The sequence below is a fragment of the Peromyscus leucopus genome, chromosome 8a (genome assembly GCF_004664715.2).
Source record: "Peromyscus leucopus breed LL Stock chromosome 8a, UCI_PerLeu_2.1, whole genome shotgun sequence".
Lineage (NCBI taxonomy): Eukaryota > Metazoa > Chordata > Mammalia > Rodentia > Cricetidae > Peromyscus > Peromyscus leucopus.
In genome coordinates, this window is record NC_051085.1 from 39805904 (window position 1) to 39825291 (window position 19388).

Consider the following 19388-nt stretch of genomic DNA (forward strand, 5'->3'; position numbering starts at 1 on the left):
TCAAATATTCACTCAAAATTATTCTTTCTCATGGTTTGAATTATTCATTACATTAGCTATCTATTCCTCCCTAAAATGCTTTCTCTATCTGATTTTATGAGGTTTTACCGTTTAAGATATCTATCGAACACTGTAAACTTTTAACCACTCTTGTAATTGAAGGACAAAAATAAAAACATCCTCCGAGAGTGTTTGAAATGACCTGGTCTTGGAAAGTAGGCCTGTTTAAGAGTGTCATCTGCATTTCCAGATGTGGGCCAGATGAGGTCTTCTGAGACCATAGGCAGCAGGTGCACACAGGAGTCCATACACTGGAAAATCACTTAGAGTTACTAGATACAAGAGGCTGGCTTGCAGGAGATTGCGTGGGACCTAATTTGAAACAAGTTCTTTAAAAGTATTCTTTTCTGCAGCCTATCAGCTTCACCGGTCACAGATAGAGTCTCTCTTCAGTAATGGCTTCATTTCCCTGGTCTCTAACCAAACAAGTCTTAGGGGAAGTAATTGTGTTTCCTTGAAGCTAGTGAAGGCAATTGCTCGCCTAGTTAAGCACCAGTGCGATTTTGTCCTAATTTGCTGGATTCAAGAGAACTCCGAGTTTGAAACTTATTTGGTGGGCTCTGCATAGCTGTGCTGGTTTTGCACAGAGGCAGCCATGTGAGAAGAATGGGTTAGTGCTGACTGTAGGGAGTCCTTGGAAACTCTGGCTAAACTTACCCTGATAAAAATTATTAAAAAAAAACAAAACAAAACCATAAACATGGATGACCACTCATGATCTGTGAACTAACTTCATTTATTGCCTAAGATTCTGGGGTTAAGAACACAACAGATCATCCTAGCCAAATCAATGAACTTACCGGTGTCGTCATCAAAATCCGACAGGACTGATTCAATTCCATCCTCACTGCTCGCCGACTGCTCCTGAAGCCTTCGTGGCAAGCTGGCAAGTCGCCCGCTTAGGAATATTGGCTTTAAGGGCATCTTGTAGATCTTGGCCAATAACTAAATAAGAAGACCACACCAGACAGTGCACTTATATATTGTGGAATTCTCAGGGTTAGAGAACAGCAAGATTATGAATCACCAGTAAAGGGGACTCAACTAGAAGGATTCCAAAAGAATAAAAGTTCGTGTGACTTGCATTCAAAAGTTGACATGAGCAGTTCTATTAAGGGGCAGATGCAGTAACACTCACTGGCAGCAAAACAGTGGCTGATTTTTCAACATCTGAATTTTATACATTTTTATAAACTCACTAAGATCACTGTGAACATGTCAAGTATTTTTGTCTGTGGGGGACCCCAGAGAAGAGTCCATAGGTAAGTGGGCACCAGACTCTGGCTTTCCCCTTCCCATGACCCAACCTCCCGGGAAGCAGAAAAGCATGAGAAATCTGGGAGATGGAGAGGTCTGAGGTCAAGGTGGAGGAAACAAAAGTCTCTCTCGTAGGCCTTAGCTAAAGACATTTGCTGATGTTTTATGAATACGCTCTGAGGCAGACGTGGGACTTGGAGCTGTGTTTGGGCCTCCCCAGTACCTGAGAACAACGTCTGAGGTAATCCAAAGCAGGCAGGCACAGGTCTGTGGATGTGGCTCCCACTCCCGGGACACAGTCTCCAATCTCTTTACAGTCGACCTCCCCTAGGGCAGTGTGGGGACAGAGACAAAGTTATCCATGTTCTCCAGTCATAACAGAACACCTGCTCGCTCACATCTTACCCAAGTAAATATACATAAAAGGGGAAGAAAGGGAAGAATTACAGCAACTCATATAACCCTGACAAGACTCCTCTCCATGAATTTTCTCCCTGTGAGGAACATTTTGTCCGTTCTGGTCCAGTACTTGTGGTGGCTGACAGACTATTTCTGAGCGCCAGCACATTAATTCACTTCTCTGCTGGATGATGTGACTTCTGAGGCTCTGGTGACAGAGAGCAGTCCCAGAGGCAGGCCTTGCAAGGGTGAAATGAGGCTCTTAGCCTCCCTCTTTGGATTTTATCTGCTGCCAGCATGAGGTACTGAAGGATGAGAGCAGATGAAAAGCCCAGAAAGAGTAAACATATGGGGTTTGCAGACACTGGCAACTGAATTGGAATTGAATTCTGTTTTTTTTTCATATAGTTGCAGAGATTTAGTCCATCTCTGGAAACGATTTGCTATAGGTAAGTAAGTGAGAATGATAATTTTAATTCTCAGTGCCATGACTCTATTTCTATACTTCTAATAAAATTATTCCACAGCTCTGTAATTATAGCTAATTGTCTGCAATTGTAACAGCAGCACCCTTCCCTATGGGTAAACAGACATAATTACTAGGCATTAGTTAAAATTCAGACGCAATGAGGCATGCTTCTACATAAAAGAAATAAAGGAAGTCACATTCTGGATTAGGGTTGGCAAACTTTTTGGGAGGGGCCGGAGAGCAAGCACTTAAGGCTCTGTAGGTCATCTGAAACTTCCTGTCTGTTGCTGTAGCACAAAGGTCGAATGAAATGGTTTTTTTAAAAAAAAAATCTGTCAGTGAGTGAGATTTGTATTGTAAGTTTGCCAGCTCCTGGTTTACATTCATACACCTTATAACTGAAAACAGAAGCCAGGGCGAATTTATGCTGTATAAAGCAGCTGGAAATGAATAACGGCATCCTTTCCTATCCTCTCAATTATAGCAGGTGTTACCTTTTTTTATGTTGTATCCCCAAGTATATATTGGCCTTCTGGAATCCAGTGGTACACAGGAAGCATAGTTGTATAGGGTGCCCTGTCTTTCCCATGGAACCCCAAACCTTACACCTTGACCCTCTACTTCACAGATCACACAAAAAAGAGAACCCCCTTTTTCAAAATATCTTCATGTACATATTAATAATCTGGCATCTCTACATTCAGTCCCTAAATTTTTTTCTCTAAGATAAAGTCTCAAATTTCTAGCATGCTGTTAGGCACCTTTACCTGATTATTTCACAGACACTCGGTGTGCCTAACTGTCCAAGGAAAATTTTTTAATTTTTCTTCTTTGCTGTGGTCTAAGCATGTGTGCCCATCCGACATAAAAACACGAGTGGAAAATTTCAGACATAAGACATTCCTAAGTTTTAAACAATATGTTTTTGTCAGCAACAAGATGGAATGTCACTCCTGCTCCATTCCATCTGGATGGTGTTCTGCATCCAGGCTGGATACGGTACCTACCTAGTGTTACTTTGTAGCCACTTGGGTTCCCAGACTGCCAGATATGATATCCATGTATTATAATCATTTAAAAAAGTTTTACTATTTATTTTTATTTTTATGTGTGTGAGTGTTCTGCCTGTAATGCATGCCTGCACACCTCTGGCATGCCTGGTGCTCAAGGAAGCCAGAAGAGGGCATTATAGCCCCTGAACTGGAGTTACAGATGGCTATGAACTGCCATGTGGATGCTGGGATTTGAACCCAGGTCTTCCAGAAGAGCAAGCAGTACTTTTTAACCGCTGAGCCATCTCTCCAGCCTTTATCATTAGTTTTTGTTAGTCTAATATAACCCCTACTTCATAAATTAGTTATTGGTAAGTTTTACCAGGTATATATAGTAAAAATAGAGAATTCACAGCCTTGGTACTATGAGTGGTTTTAGGAACCTACTGGTGGTCTTAGAATGTATCCTTGTAGAGGGCAACTGTATGTAACAGAACAGGATAAGGCTTGCCTACAGTTCAGACTAATTGCAGGCAAATCCTGCACTTTCAGTTTGTTCTTACTCCAAGAATAAGGGTGACATAATGTAACACCTTCTTGTGTCCAGTTTCTTTTATAAAGGAATGATCAAGGTATCAATTGTCTATTGAGAAGATATAAAACATCAACTTTCTATTTGCTTTATTTCTAAGCTTCTCAGACTCCACGTCCAGGAGCTCTCTGTGTAAATCTCTCAGGAGTATAAATGTCTCCTAAACTTGTGGTTTAACCCTGACCTGTTCTCTCCATCTCACCCCCATGAATCTGTGCTCTGCAAAACCCAGCTCCAGCAGGTCATGCTGTGTACAAGACTTCACACTATTAAATGTTACTAACTTAGGCATATAAGCACTTAGATGGTCCCTAAAATACATCAGGACTTTCAAGAAGGGGGCTGTTGACTCATACAAAGCACACATCACGGTTACGAAGACTAGAGATGACATTCTTGTTTGTTTGTTTGTTTTTTCTTTTTCTTTTTTCGAGACAGGGTTTCTCTGTGTAGCTTTGCACCTTTCCTGGAACTTGCTTTGTAGCCCAGGCTGGCCTCAAGCTCACAGAGATCCGCCTGCCACTGTCTCCCGAGTGCTGGGATTAAAGGCTTGCACCACCACCGCCTGGCGAGATGGCATTCTTAAGCTTACTTTTCAACTGCTAATTGTGATACTGAAGGGAAAGGTCTCCTTCACAAGGTTAATTACTGAAGACTATATGGAATAGCCTAAGAAGTGTATAGTTTGAGAATGGATTGTATCACAAGATATTTTATAGACACAGTGAAAAAAATCAACTTCAGACAACCCCGAGTTCAGTAAGCCTCTGAACCCACGTGCTCACATCCCAGGATGCATGCTTGTTCTAGCACCGTCTCCAGGGATGTCCCCAGAAAGCCACGTTGAAAGGGTCTACAGTGACAGCGAGCGTCATTAAAAGTGGGTTCCACTTACCCAGCCCTTTGACAAACTTCATAAGGCACATGATGTAACTAGTGGCTGCGTTCGCAAAGACCTGGATGTTGTCGGTGTTGAGGAAGGCTTCGAACACATCAAACACGGGTGCCTGGCCTTTTCCTGAGCAGGGAGGAAGGGGATAGAATCGTAACAAAGGGAGGTTTTAACCCTTCATGGTGCTTACACTTCCAGCACCTCATAGGTAGTCTTAGAAAAGATCCACTAGAGAAATGTCTGGACCTTTTGACCGAATAGCAAGCACATCTTGCTGCTTCACCTAAATGGGAGCTACAGGAAGGCTGGGAAGAAGGCTGGGTGGATGGATAATGGAGGGTAGGGCTGGAGGAACATAGGCCTGGAGCAATGTGTGGGTCTAAATAGTAAACACAGGGCATCTGGAATGTTGCATCACAGAAAATGGTAGAATACCTACAGACAAGGACTATTTAGACAAGCCTCTGGTAAAATACATTTATTCATCTATTCCTGTGCAGGAGTCACAGAGGCCCGAGCCTGCTTGCCTTGGAAAATCATGCTTGCAAGATTGTCAATCAGGTAGCTCTTGACTGACATCCAGGAATTTGATTCTCAGACTATTCCTGGGCAAGATATCTCATAAGATGCTTTACTATCCTAGACTGTCAAAAACTTTGGTTTATACTGAACATGTAGGATTTGGTATACGCCAGGCACAATGTGTCTATGGGAACAGTTTCCAGCTTGGTCTTTGATTGGCTTTATGTTGTTGATACTTCCACTGCTAAGGGAAGAGTTCTCTGTGTTCCATGGGAAGGCCAGAATGCAAGGGGACCTATAGGATCCTTCCAGATTCTCTGTTTTTTTACCTTACAAACTGGCTGTGTACTTACTATACTAACATAGTGAAACTTAGTCATGAGCCATGGAATAAACCAAGCCACGTAATAAGTCTTATCTCAGCTGTGTGCTCTGTCCCATGAGTCCTTCTGCCATGTTTCTGAATGTCAGGGTGGCCTTGGGGATCACTAGCACAATACCCCTGGACTCTGGGCATGCCAATCTATTTCTAGCTAGATCCAAACTGCCTAATTATGATTCTCCCGGATTATACTTTTCTGTTTTCTTACTTGAAGATAGATACAGGCTTAGCATACCTTCTCCTAAATGCTGGGGACCAGATGTGTTTAAGAATTTGGAGTTTTTCAGAGTTTAAAATACTTGCTAGAATTGACTGAGACTCTGAAATCCAATTTATTTTGGATTTGGGGGGCATTTCAGATTTTCAGATGTTCAAGTTGTGACATTTCCCCCAGTAACTCTACATAGCAATTCAGAGTGGACCAACAGACCCCTCGGCTCGAGGAGCAGGACCTGATGAGCTCAGAGCTCTGGGCCAGCTGGTGCCCATCCAACCCTAAGTCCGAGCTGCATGCTACTTCCTGCCAACAAAACATGGCTGGGGAATGGCTTTCCTTCTCTTCTTTTGATAACCTGAGACTCAGCATAAGGAATGGAGGTACCGAGCAAGAATCACCCAACTGTTCTTACCCATGGAGTAGTCCCCAACCAGGTACTCCTTCACCTCCGACTTGTTCCCACTGTGCACCGTCTCCAGAGCACTGAACAGGGGTCTCCAGCCTGACTGGATCTGCGTGGAGCACACCTCAACCAGCTCCCCGATGGAGGTGACCACCTGCACAGGTGAAGGGGAGGTGATGAATTAACACAAGTAGAACTTGTAGGGAAGGTGGTGTATTTCCCTCCCCCCAATTTCTGAGTTAATTTGAGTGAAAGAGGAAAACACAACTGAGCCAGGACTCACTTGTTTCCCTAGTAACTAACGTCGCTGAGTAAATGTCCACAAGATTAGCCTTCCGTTAGTGTGCTGTTTTTCTGTATTGTGTGTCTGCCTCCTTATTGCCAGGCTCTGTAGATTCAGGTCCTTCCCAGTTCACGATTTTCAAATAACTCTTACAACTTTGAGCTTATCTTTTTTTTTTTTCTTTTTAAAGATTTTATGTGTGTGAGTGTTTTGTATTATTTGTATTTGTGTTATGTATGTTGGTGTGTATACCATATGCATGCCTGGTGTCCATAAAGGAGTCAGCAGAGATTTTGTATCCCATGGAACTGGAGTTATGGACAGTTGTGATACATCATGTGGGTGCTGGGAATTGAACCTGGGTCCTCTGGAAGAGTAGCCAGTTCTCTTAACCACTGAGCCAATTCTCCAGCCCTGAGTTTGTCTTGTAATTATTATATCTTAATTTTATCTTTCAGGGGATACAAGTGTTTAATTTTGATGAGGTCTGATTCATCAATTTTTCTTTTTAAAGGTCACGTTGCTGACCCTTGTCTCATGTTCCAAAAATCTTTAGTCTCATGTTTATAGTTACTGCTCTTGCTCGTGTTAAGTCATGACCAATTTTCATGGTGGTGTGTGTGTGTGTGTGTGTGTGTGTGTGTGTGTGTGTGTGTGTGTGTGTGGTGAGAGGTGAGGGTTGAAGCTCATCTTTCTTACAAATGTCCAAGTAAAATCGGCTGAAAACACTGTCTTCCTCCTCTGTTGAATTACAATGGCATCTTCATCACAAGTCAATTGGCCAAACACATATGCACTTCTTTCTTTAGAGTTTTTCTCTTCTAATGTGAACATTTGCAACTGTAAGTTCCCTATAAATACTGATTTAGCTACATCCTACAAATTCAGTATGTCATGTTTTCACTCAAGACATTTTTTTAAACATTCCTGTCATTTCTTCACTGACTTAAGGATCACTTAGAATTTTGATGTTTGATTTATACATATCTGAACATTTCCCAAGTTAATCATTTATTATGAATCCAATTTCATTATGGCCAGAAAATATACTTCGTGTGATTTAAATTAGGCTAAACTTCCTAGGACTTGTTTTATAGGTTTGCATATCAACTTTTCGGAAGGAAGCTCCACCCACACTTGAAGAGAATGTACATCTGTCAATCAGCCTGGCCCACTGTGGTGCTCATTATCTCTACCTGAGTTACTGTCTGGCTGTTCTATCAATTGTTTCAAGGGAGGGGTTGCCATATCTCCTTATAATTCATTTTAAACCACAGGACAATGTAGACAGTGTACATTTACCACACTTCCAATTGCATATAGCTCATACAGTTTAACACAGGGTCCACCCCGTCTATCCCCACAAAATTTCCCTCTTTCAAAAATGAAATTCTGTGCCCATGAAACAATAACTTTCTACCCGTCTCTACTGTGAGCCTTAGATTGCATCTCCATTTCACGCTTCATGTCTTCGTGCATTTCCAAGGTTGCATGGGTAGGGGAGGGAGTTGTGTATTTGTAAGTGGCCCCTGTGTGAAAGACCAGAAGTTGCTCTCCACCTGGTGTTTTGAGACAGAGTCTCTCACTGAATCTGGAACTTGCTGGTTTGACCAGACTAGTTGGCCATCGAGCCCTGGGGGTTCTTCACTTCACCGGTGCTGGGATGACAGTGTGCATCACAGGCCTGCTTTCTGCACAGGGGCTGGACTCCAATCAGGTCCCCAAGCTTAGACAGCCAGTATAGGGCTGACTGAACTACCTCCACAGCGCCCCTCCCCGTTTTTGTCTTTCTGATATACTGACTTAGTTTTAATTATAAAATACCACTTTCTGCTGGGCGGCGGTGGCGCACGCCTTTAATCCCAGCACTCAGGAGGCAGAGGCAGGCGGATCTCTGTGAGTTTGAGGCCAGCCTGGTCTCCAAAGTGAGTTCCAGGAGAGGCGCAAAGCTACACAGAGAAACCCCCGTCTTGAAAAACCAAAAAAAAAAATTAAAAAATAAAAAAAAAATAAAATAAAATAAAAATAAATAAATAAATAAATAAAAAATACTGCTTTCTAGTAATAGTAATATTCCCTGCTTGTCTTTTGGTTCTGACCTGACACTCATACAATTCCACTAACTCTGACAGAATTAGAATCTGCATAGCTCTAGCTCTTCACTGCCTTCTTATCTCAGCCCCTTCCTCTTCCTCCCCACTCCAAGAGAGCAGCCCAGACTGCCTAAGCACCGTCTATGAAGCCCACGCTGGCTTTACTCTTGCAATCCTCCTGCCTCCTGGAGTTGTAGGCACAAACCACCACAGTTGGCTTCTCACTCCATCCGACGATGCGGCTGTTGCTACAACTATCTGTGAAGACTCCCATGGATGCTTTTTCATTTCTCTTGAGCGACTGCCAGGCTGTGTCCTGAACCAAGTGAAGTATTTTCTTTCTTAATCCAGCGTCTGATGTTCATTTCCTCTACATCTCACCTGTGGTTATTATCTTCTCTGTGCTTTCAGCTGCTCCGGCAAGTGAAGCGGTACCCATCATGGATTCAATTTGCATTTCCTAATGATGCTGATCATCCCACTTGATTCGACCATGCGTGTGGATCTACTTACATCAGCATTTCGCTCTGTTTCCTGTACTCACTGGGCCTTTGTTTATCCATTCTTCTTTTACCACATTCTTTTATGTTAAGCACATGTCTTTTAACATCTCTGTTTCTAAAACTTCTCTTCACGTATGTGTTACTTTCTCCATTTTCGATGAGGGGATTATAATTTGTACCTTCAATTTATTACATTATACTTCTAGTTAACACTGACTGTAGTTTTTTTTGGGGGAAGCAGAATTTTGCTTCTCTATAACCTCCTTTCCTCTCTTTTTCTAATGTTATTTATTTTTATGTTTAAGCTTAGCCTAAGTGAAGCCCAGCGATGTAAGAGCTATAGTGATATCATTGGCTCCTGCAACCTTGAGAATGTCATGTGACAAACTAGGGCTTCACTTGATGGTACAACCCACTCTAGCAGAACCACCCTGGGGGCTGTGTGTGTCCACCCCTCTCTGGCTGTCACTGTGGGGGCATTTTAGTAGCTTTCATTTTCTTGCCAATATGTCAATGCATTTAAAAGGAAACAGAAGCTTTGTTCAACATCTGAGTCGATTTCAGGAAAGAGCCTGCTGAGTTCTGGGCCCACCATTGTGTCACAGGTGAGGTCACTGGGTTCGCTTCTTTCCATTTATGTCCTATTCGACAGGATGACTGCGGTCAGTAGTGTGGTCTAGAGAAGCTATAAATCAATCCAGCCAGATTTTCTAGGTCTGTTTTTTTTTTTTTTTTTTTTTTTTTTTTTTTTTTTTTCATACTGTGTCTGTCAAACGTTAATTCTTCACACAGTGACTGGTGATCCTGGCCAAACTCTTGAACCTCTCTTTGTCACCTGCTTGGGCAGACAGCATGCGAACCAGAGGACAGTGCCTGCTTCTCCCTCCCCAAACAGCAGCACTGAGAGGAGGAGGAGGATGCGCCGCCCTCCTCACACTCACCTGGTCTTGAACATCTTCATCACACAGCTCCAGCTGCATGATCCGCTCGAAGGGCCGGAAGAGCGCTTCGTTAAAGTGAAAGTGAGGCGGCTCACTCCAGTCCGTGAGAACCTCGGTCAGGATGTCATGGATGAAGGAAACGGCCTTCTGAGACACGTGGCGCTCTTTATGGCAGGCGGCCTGCACAAGACCAAGAGAGAGCTGAAGTGAGGCAAGGAAAGTGTGGCTTCTGAAGGCTTCCCCAGCCCACCCCATTATGTAAAGGTAGGGAGAGCAATTCTGTTCTAAGGAATTTTAGTGTATAGATGATGAGTGCACCAAATGGCATCTGGAAATTTAATCGACTGGGTAGATACAACTCCAACATCAAGTTAAGGTTTCTGGAAGAGTAAGGCTTTCATTATTTTCTTTTTCTGCGCATGCAGCATTACAGAGCATGTTCACCACAACCTATGGAACTGCTCATGGCTCCTCCTTAGTCATCCCCCTAATATATTAAGATCAAGGGAGTCATTTGTCCCCTAGTGAGTGGATCAATTGCAATGAGAACTTGAATTGGTTCACACAGCCTGGGTCTCAGGGCCTTTATTGATTCTTTTCTGCATTGGCTTTCAACTTTAACCTGGGACTTGCTTTGGCTACTGGCACAGCAGAAACCACCCTGTAAGTAACAAAGTGTGATGTGGAGTTTGACAGGGACATTTTCTTAATTGAGACTTCTTGTTCCCAAATGACTCTAGCTTGGTCAAGCTGAAATAAAACGAGCCAGTGCACTAGTCCAGACCAGAATTACCAGAGCATTTTCTTCAAATTTCTGCTACAGAGGATCAATGAATGAAATGAATGGTCACTGTTTGACGCTCCCAGGCTTTCTTCGTAGCCAATTATAACATAGTATCTAGCTGATGGGATCTTTGGCCTTAACTAAATTGATACTTTCTACCTTTCTTTCTCACTAGTCTAGCCTCTGGTTAGTAAATTAAATTCCATGAAATATTTTCTTGTCTATCTTTACTAAGTAAGTACAACAGGGTGTTTATGAATAGTTACCACTGTAAATAAGGCAATAATACTCCCTGTTACTTAGCCAGTGGGGTGGTGAGAATGGGAAATGACCCCCATCGGCTCCGGTATCTATGTGAGCACTTGGTCCCTGGCTGGCACACTGAGGAGGTGGTGATGTCTTGCTGGAGGAAGCGACACCGTTGGTAGGCTTTGAGGTTTCATAGCCTCATCCTACCTCCGGTTTGCTCACTCTGCCCTGTGTTCACTTCTGAAGATGTGATCTCTCAGCTTCCTGGCTCTGCCTCCCTGCTGCTATGGGCTTTCCTTCTGGAATTATAAGCCTAAACCCTGATCTCTCTAAGTTGTCTTGGTCACAGTGTTTTATCACAGTAACAGAAAGGTAACTAACAGAGCCAGTCATCATGTACTGAGAGGATTCGACACAGAGCTACTGCAAAACTGATCCTATAAACCGCTTCCCTTTGGGGAGTGGGAAGGTGTTAATGTTCATTTTGTCAGGAAAACCAGGATATATGGTTCCCCCTCCTGAAATAACATGTCCCTTGTAACTGAGTTATCAGAGAAGAGAGACAAGAACCAAAGACATTGCCCCAAAGGAAAGAATTGATTCAGGGCTCTATCTTTTAGCTCCAGACTCAAGTTAAGAGCAGAACACAAAAACCAAGAACCAGCTTTGAATGGAAGCTAGTTGAGCCATATACTTGGAAAGAGAGACCAGGGAGGCACTGGGTGAGCCTTCAGAATCCTTGATATTTAATCGGAGAACAATGGTGCTTATGAGCAGGCTATGGAAAAGTTCTCATTAACCTGTGGCCCTCCAAATACAGCCCCTATGCTGGCTCTGTAGCAGGACTTCCCCGAGCCTCCATTTACAGGCTCCTCCCACCTTCCAGTCTCACCTCCACCAGGTGAGGTGCCACAAGGCTCCAGCAGCGCACCACGTGGAGCAGGGGCCGCGTCTTGCTCCTCACAATCCTCAGCATGGCATCCCCCAGGCGGAAGAGGTGCAGAGCGCTCTTGCGATCCTGGGTGGACTTAACTTCTCCTACGGGAAGGGGAGATGAGAAAGCCCAAACTCAGGTATAGTTCAAAGGACTCCAGCACAGAGAAGTTGAAAATCAAGGCAGTGTTCTTGGGTAGAAAGATGGCTTCAGACGGTTCATCAAGGAAGGAGAGAGCCTTCCGTTCAGAATCAGCAAGGTGGTTCGCTCAGCAGGACCCAAACCTCTCCCTGATTCAACACTGTGTCCACAGAGAAGAAGCCATGAAGCTTTGGTGTAAATAGTAAGGTTGAAGAGTTAGACCCGTTTAGTAGCTGCATTGGAATGGGCCAAGGATTTCCCTCTCTTCCCCATTAATCTCATGTATAAAACAAGGGGTAACTCTACCTACTTCTTAAAGTTTCTTTGATTATTAAATAAACGTGATGGCCCACATCCAGTGCTTACCACGGGGCCCCGCACACATGGATGAGTGTTTAAAGTGCAATTATTATGACTGCAACTGTCGTCTGTTACACATGTTGCTGGTATCAATGATGGGGCTATTTCCTCCTTACTTACCAACAGTGTCTTCAGGGAAAATTACCTGGCATTGCCAGAGAGTAATCAACGGTGTCTGTCACGGAGTGGAAGAGTTGGGACTGAGACGCTTTCTTTAGCTGGTAGAGGAACCCTCCCAAGGCCGACAGGTTCAACTTGTCTGTAGCATCGTCAAAGAGCCTGGGTGCATGCAAACAAACACACGCATTATGCGGGAACAATTCATCAAGGGTGTACAGCGGAATAATTATGGCAATTCAGCTGATGTAATTAAGAAAAGCGCTGTGTGAACACTGCAGACACATGGATGGTATGATCATAGCTATTATTAATGTGCACAAGTCTGCACCAACCATGAGATTTTGATGTAAAGAATACCACAAAACAGACTTGAAAAAAATAATCTTGGCGGCTTTCCAGGCCTAGCCAGTGGTGGTAAGCACTCCTAAAGTGTTTGGCAAGAATGTGAACGATGACAAAGTATTGCTTTCAGAGATTCCAGGGCTCTGGGATGGAGGGTGAGATGTAAAGATCAGACATTAGATTCCTATAGCCCAAGAGCAGTGAGGCATCCATTGATGGTCTACCTGCCAAGCCTACAGTGATTGCAATGGTATGGGATGCCGTGTGCTGCCCAAGGGTCATTGTTTTGAACAGAAATTGAATCCTGAGTCTTTCTGAAGGACTAACATGCGACATACTAAATTTTAAGACAGAAATAACAAAAAATGAGGCATTAAAAGATACTACATATTTTATAAATCCAGTGTTGAGAAAAAAATGAAGCAAACTTGAAATTTAACATCAAAAGTCAAAGACCTAATTTGAAACGAGCAAAGGACTTGAAAAGACATTCCTTCAAATAAGATACACCAATGACTGAGAAGCTCTCAGGAAACAAAACTCAGCATTAGTCTGCAGATAAGTACAAATCAAACCCACGAGTTAATTCTTGACAAGAGGACCGCTGTGGGTCTTTGAAGATGTTAAGCAAGCTTTCTGATAATATTAGTGCATGAAATAATTTCATATGTAATGAGTATTGAAGTATTTTTTTTTAATCAAAATGTCATCCCTTGTCATCTGAGTGTCATGCTTAATTAAGATTCTGTCATTTTAGGGCTGAAGAGATGGCCCAGCAGTTAAGAGCACTGGCTGATTTTTTAGAGGACCCAAGCTCAACTCCCAGCACATGGCTGCTCGTAGCCAACGGTAACTCCAGTTCCAGGGGATCCAGTGCACTCTTCTGTTCCCCATGTGTACACAGGCAAATGTGGGCAAAACATAATCTGCACATTAAAAGATTAAAAATGAGTTCTGCAGTTTTAGTAGCTGAGGATGCTGCTCAGTTTGTAGAGTGCCTACAGAGCATGCCTGAAGCCTGGGGCCCCATCACCAGCACCACATAAACTGAGTGTGGTGTCACAAGTCTATAATCACCTTCACTTAGGAGGTGAAAGATAGAGAGAAGTTCAAGGCCATCCTCAGCTACATAGCAAATCTGGGATCAGCCTAAGATACACGAGATTCTATTTAAAAAAAAAAAAAAAAAAAATGTCTGTGCCTTCACTCTGCCCTGTGATTCTGTCTAAAGTAGCAAGAGTCTTTGGGATGAAACAGACTCAGAAGCATTTGCTGGCTCCATCGTCTTAAAGTGGAACGAGTTAACTAGTTAACTCCCCTGACCTATGCTTCCTCCTCTAAGAAAGTTAGTAACTCTCATGGTTGGTTGGGCTGTCTGGTGGGTTGTCTGGTCTGTGTGCAGTGTCCAGGAAAGTGCCTGGCACCCTCACTGCTAGCTAATGTCAGTTTCTATTATCATTTCGCTATCATGGTCTATTCAGTGGAGCCTCTGGGAGGTAAGGATGCATTCTGAGCATGGAAGTGGACTCTCAGCAAATGAAGATCTTAGGCTTGGGTGGCAGGGGAGGGTGGTGTGTGGGTGACTCAGAACTTAGTCAGCTTGGATACATATACTTGTATCAGCTTTAAGAAACCTAGGCGGATCTCAGTGAGTTCGAGGCCAGCCTGGGCTACCAAGCGAGTTCCAGGAAAGGCGCAAAGCTACACAGAGAAACTCTGTCTCGGAAAAACTAAAAACCAAAAAACCAAAAACCAAAACCCAAAAAACATAGGGATCATCTTTAATTGTCCCATGAGGATGACTAGAGAATTTCTTAGAGAATTTCCTTTGAGTAAACTGACCACTCCCACACAGAAGGTGAGACAGACAGAAAGACAGAACACCAGACACCCGCGCCCCCCACACACACAGAGGCACACTCACACACAAAAAATTTTATCACTATGTTTTGCACAAATGAATTAAAAAATTCAATAAGCTTTTAAAACCATAGTTATATTAGACATGTTCTAACTTTTAAATACCTTATTAAAATTTATTTTTGTAGCCAGTATTAATAGATATCTAATTTAATAAAAATAATAACTCTTTGACTGTTCATCCAAGACATCCTATTAATATAGCAGCAAAATCTTTTTTTCTGTACTTCAATGATAATTGTGTTTATACATTGAGGTCTTTCTTATATTGGCAGGAGATGTCTAAAGAAAAACAAAGCACACACACAGCATACCCACAACACACACCCGCACACACACATAGTACACACAGTAAACACATAGGGCACACATGCATCACACACTAGTACTCAAGCAAACACATAGGGGACACACACTCGCACACAGCACACACATATACCAACACACACACAGCACACAAGCATACACACATATACACACACACCAAACACACACATGCACACACTCACCACAAAGATACACATAGTTTGGTAAGTCTAAGTGCTCCAAACCTTCTGAGAATACATTTATTACATTGTGTACACTAGCCTCATAATTTCAGCAATAACTGAAGTCTTCTTTTAAATGTTTTCAGTTATTATTTTCTGAACTAAATGCAATTGGTTATTAACAGAAATACCAAGATAACAGACATCCTACATGCCTATTACAAAAGGGAATAGTTTTGGATTCAAGCAGTGGACACACTCTTCTGCTTTGGAAATGCAGCCACAGTCACAATGCTGATGTAGTTTGTGGGACTTCCTGTGCTTCCAAGACTGGCCTGGAACACATGACCCTCCTGGTTCAGCTTCCTCAATAGTGGGGTTTCAGGTGTGCACCCCATACCTGGCTATGCATAAGAACATCTTGTAAGGTTGTACAGATGACTTGGCCTATGGGGAGGCATATATGAGTACCATTCCCATTTTATGATAATGAACAGAGACAAATAATATATGGATATACAAATATTGCTCCTATGTTTTTAGGTTACAATTTTTTTAAAGGAGTATCTAATTCAAACTGTAATGTTTAAGAGAAATTATAACTTAATGCCCAGTAAAAGAATATGAGTCAACAGAAACAGTAGTTAAATATTTACAAAGTATTTTCTGTTTCCAATTTGGATTCTATTTTGCTTTTGGGTCTCTTAACCATTTCTTTTTCTTTCACTCTAGTAAAGAGACTCCAGGAGTGTTATATTCTCCCTGACACCCATGTGCCACTTTCCAGATTCTGATACACGTCAGTAGCCAAATCACTGGACAAATAGGAACAAGGGATTGTTCTACCAGTCAGAGCATGTGCGAACTGTATGAGTCAGTGGGAAGTCAGTCTCAGTGTAACTGTTTCTATAGACATTGTCAGGCAGGTCAATGTCAAATCAGAACAGGAAGCCAGGGCTCTCTGAGCCCAGCCAGTATAAGCTCAGCCTGCTGCCCTAGCCACTTCCTGTCTGTTCTCTTTATAGGAGGCCTAGGCATAATGACCATGTGCTGAGGGGACAGATAAGGCGATGTCATGTGACTGGGGATCACAAGCACTTCTGGCATCAACACATGTTGCCCAACAGCTGAGGCAATAATTGATTCTCCTTTACCTTAATGTGACTCTTAGGTATCAGTAAGTACCACACTTCTGGGCTTCTGGGTGAGAAGGTTTTTATTCTTTTCTTTCTTCTTTCTTTCTTTCTTTCTTTCTTTCTTTCTTTCTTTCTTTCTTTCTTTCTTTCTTTTGTGTGTGTGTGTGTGTACATGAGCATGCATGTTCACATGTGTTTAGGTCCATGTGTGCACACGTGTGTGCAAACCTGAAGTTGACAACGAGCATCTTCCTTCATCTTTCCCATGCCCTACATCTGTTGCTGCAGGTTCTCTTACTGAACCCAGGGCTTGCCGATTTCTGCCAGCCTAGGTCACTAACTTGACCTAGGGATCCTGTCCTTACCTCCCAAGTGTTAGGATTCCAGGGTGCTACCAGGCCCGCCTGGCTTTTTATGAGAGTCCTGGGGATCTGAACTCTGGTTCTCACCCTTGTGCAATAAACCCTTTGTCCATGGAGCCATCTCCAGCACCCATGGTATGGGATTTTGTATCAAGAATCACCAAAACATTGAATCTTTACTGTTTTCCAAGCCATGTTCTAGGTGCTGTACAATGTATTATTTAATTCAATTCAACCTTGTAACTGTAACTATCCCATGAGAATCACTTTTCAAAAGGACTTTTTTTTTTTTTAACCAGTGAGGAAGTCAGGGTCCAGGGAGTTGCCAGACATGATAATAAAACCAGAGACTTAATTGCAGACAGTCCACTGCAGACCTGGAATTCAGGCATTGAGGACGGTTCATTGAAAGGATGGTGTGTGGTAGGAGGGAGGATGATGCTTTCCAAAGACAGAATGAGGGCTGGGAGAGAGCTCAGTTGATCAAAATGGCTGCCTTTGCAAGCCTGAGGACCCAAGTTCAACCCCTAGAACCCACATAAGAGCCGAGTGGAGCGGCTCACACTTGTAAGCAATCCCAGAGTGGAGGAGGCAGACACAACTAGGGCCTGCTGGTCAACCTCCTAGCCTACTTGATAGACTCCAGAGGCCATAAGAAACCCTACCTCCAAAATACATAAACAAATAAATAAATGAGAAAAAAGGTGGACGGTGCATAGACATGTACATATGTACACATGTATACATGTACACACGTATACACGTGTACACACACACACACACACACACACACACGCACGCACGCACGCACGCACGCACGCACGCGCTCAAAGGAAAGTGTTTTTCAGATTCTGGCTAATACAACAAGTTGTTCCCAGCTGATTTTGAGACCAGACAAATGACTATCAGCATAGCCAATAGGCAATCCCCAGCTAAGCATCCTTGTGTGGTGAGCTGGCCTTGCATACCTGTCGGCCTGGGTGGAAAGGCAGAGTACCACCTTGGCGGCACTGTTCCCACTCAGACTGCCTCCCCGGAAGTCTGAGGTCCGGCCCCGGCTACATTCCCGAACCAGCTCCTGGATGGAGCGTGGCTGGACCACAGGGGCTGCGCTCAGGGAGGGGCCCTGTTCCAGGGTCTGCTCCTGAGATGAGTCCTCACACTCAAGGTCCCCAAGGAGGCCAGAGCTCCCGGATGTCTTCTGTGGCTGACGGATGGTCAGAGGGGGCTGGGAGGTACCGTCGCTGAAGTGGGTGTGCTCCAATGTGCCCACATACTCACATACCCTAGAAAGAGCCAGACAAACAGGAAGTGAGCGCTGTACCCCAGCACTGCCTGCTCTATCCATCCCATGGTGAGAGAAAAGGAAATCCAGCTAACCCTGGAACAAACCTCGTTTTTCTCTGTTTCTCTTACCATATTTGGCACTGCCGTTTCCTTATTATGTATGTGTTGTGAGAATTCACCCTGCCAATGACCTGGCGGTATCCGTCCGATAGAGGTACGGTTTTTCTGGGTACGTGAGTGCTTAAAACTGAGGAGGGGTCGTGGGCTCTCGCTCTCTTGGGGTATTTGGAGATCAGTTAGCTGATTCCATTCACCCCCAGGCAGATTGGAGGATGACGACGGCTGTTCACTTTGTTCTGTATCCAAGAGTGTATTTCTCCCCATTTTATATCTTAATAAATCCTTGATACCCTTTGACAGACTCTAGTGGACTCACTTCGCATGTATGTTGCTACTTAGAGACACAAAATTTGTTTTGAGTTGGACCAATCTTGGCATGGGTGAGGGATTCCTCAGATTCTCTCACCCATCACTCTCCTGGGGAAAAGATAGGCAACGGAACCCTGTTCACGGCTTCTGTGTTATCTAGCTTACTGTTTTCCTAGACTGTTTATTTGAGAAGTTCCCCTGAGGAATCCCCTCTTTCTCTCTGTACTATGTTCTGACTAGGAGCTGAGAAGCACTTCCTTATGACGGGACCCCAGAGCCAGCATGCTCATGAAGGACAGGCTCTCTTGACACAGCAGAGCTCTACCCAGCTATGACGTGTCTGAAGCTGCTGGCTCCATATATCTCACATCCAAGTGCGGACTGAGGCTGAGGGGGCATCCCTGGGCATGGCAGCAACGGAATAGACACGTGCAGCTGCCAGCCCACCGTGCCTGTGACTAACTGAATTTGGGATTAAGATGCTTTCCAAGACATCCTTCATCCCAGAGAATCTAGTTGTTGCCCAGGGGCATTCTGGGTAAACCACTCTGGTGTTCTGTGATCTGGGATTTGTTGAACTCACGTACATTGCTCAAGCATCACCCGAGTCTCCCCCCTTTGACCCCTTGTAAGGCCAATGCAGACTATCTGGGCACCCACTTCTCTATCAGACCCCTATGTGCTCCAGGCTGCTTCATCCTGGTCCTTGCCCACGCTCTTCTCAAGTTGGTTGTACAACCCTTGAATAAGCTGCACGTGCTTCTCTTAGGAACTCAGCCAGCGCTTGTGGCTTCATTAGCTTTGGTGACATGAGACTGAACTCAGATCTTG

General features: G+C 43.7%; 1 protein-coding gene across 1 annotated transcript in view; it reads right to left on the minus strand.

Moving 5' to 3' along the window:
- The window catches only part of Arfgef3 (ARFGEF family member 3), a 180457-nt gene that overhangs the window by 23189 nt on the left and 137880 nt on the right, over window positions 1–19388 (minus strand). The window contains 8 exon segments of the mRNA XM_037200384.1: window positions 861–1005; window positions 1541–1644; window positions 4665–4787; window positions 6195–6339; window positions 10006–10185; window positions 11931–12076; window positions 12619–12752; window positions 17810–18127. Of these exon segments, the coding sequence (XP_037056279.1) occupies window positions 861–1005; window positions 1541–1644; window positions 4665–4787; window positions 6195–6339; window positions 10006–10185; window positions 11931–12076; window positions 12619–12752; window positions 17810–18127 (1295 nt within the window).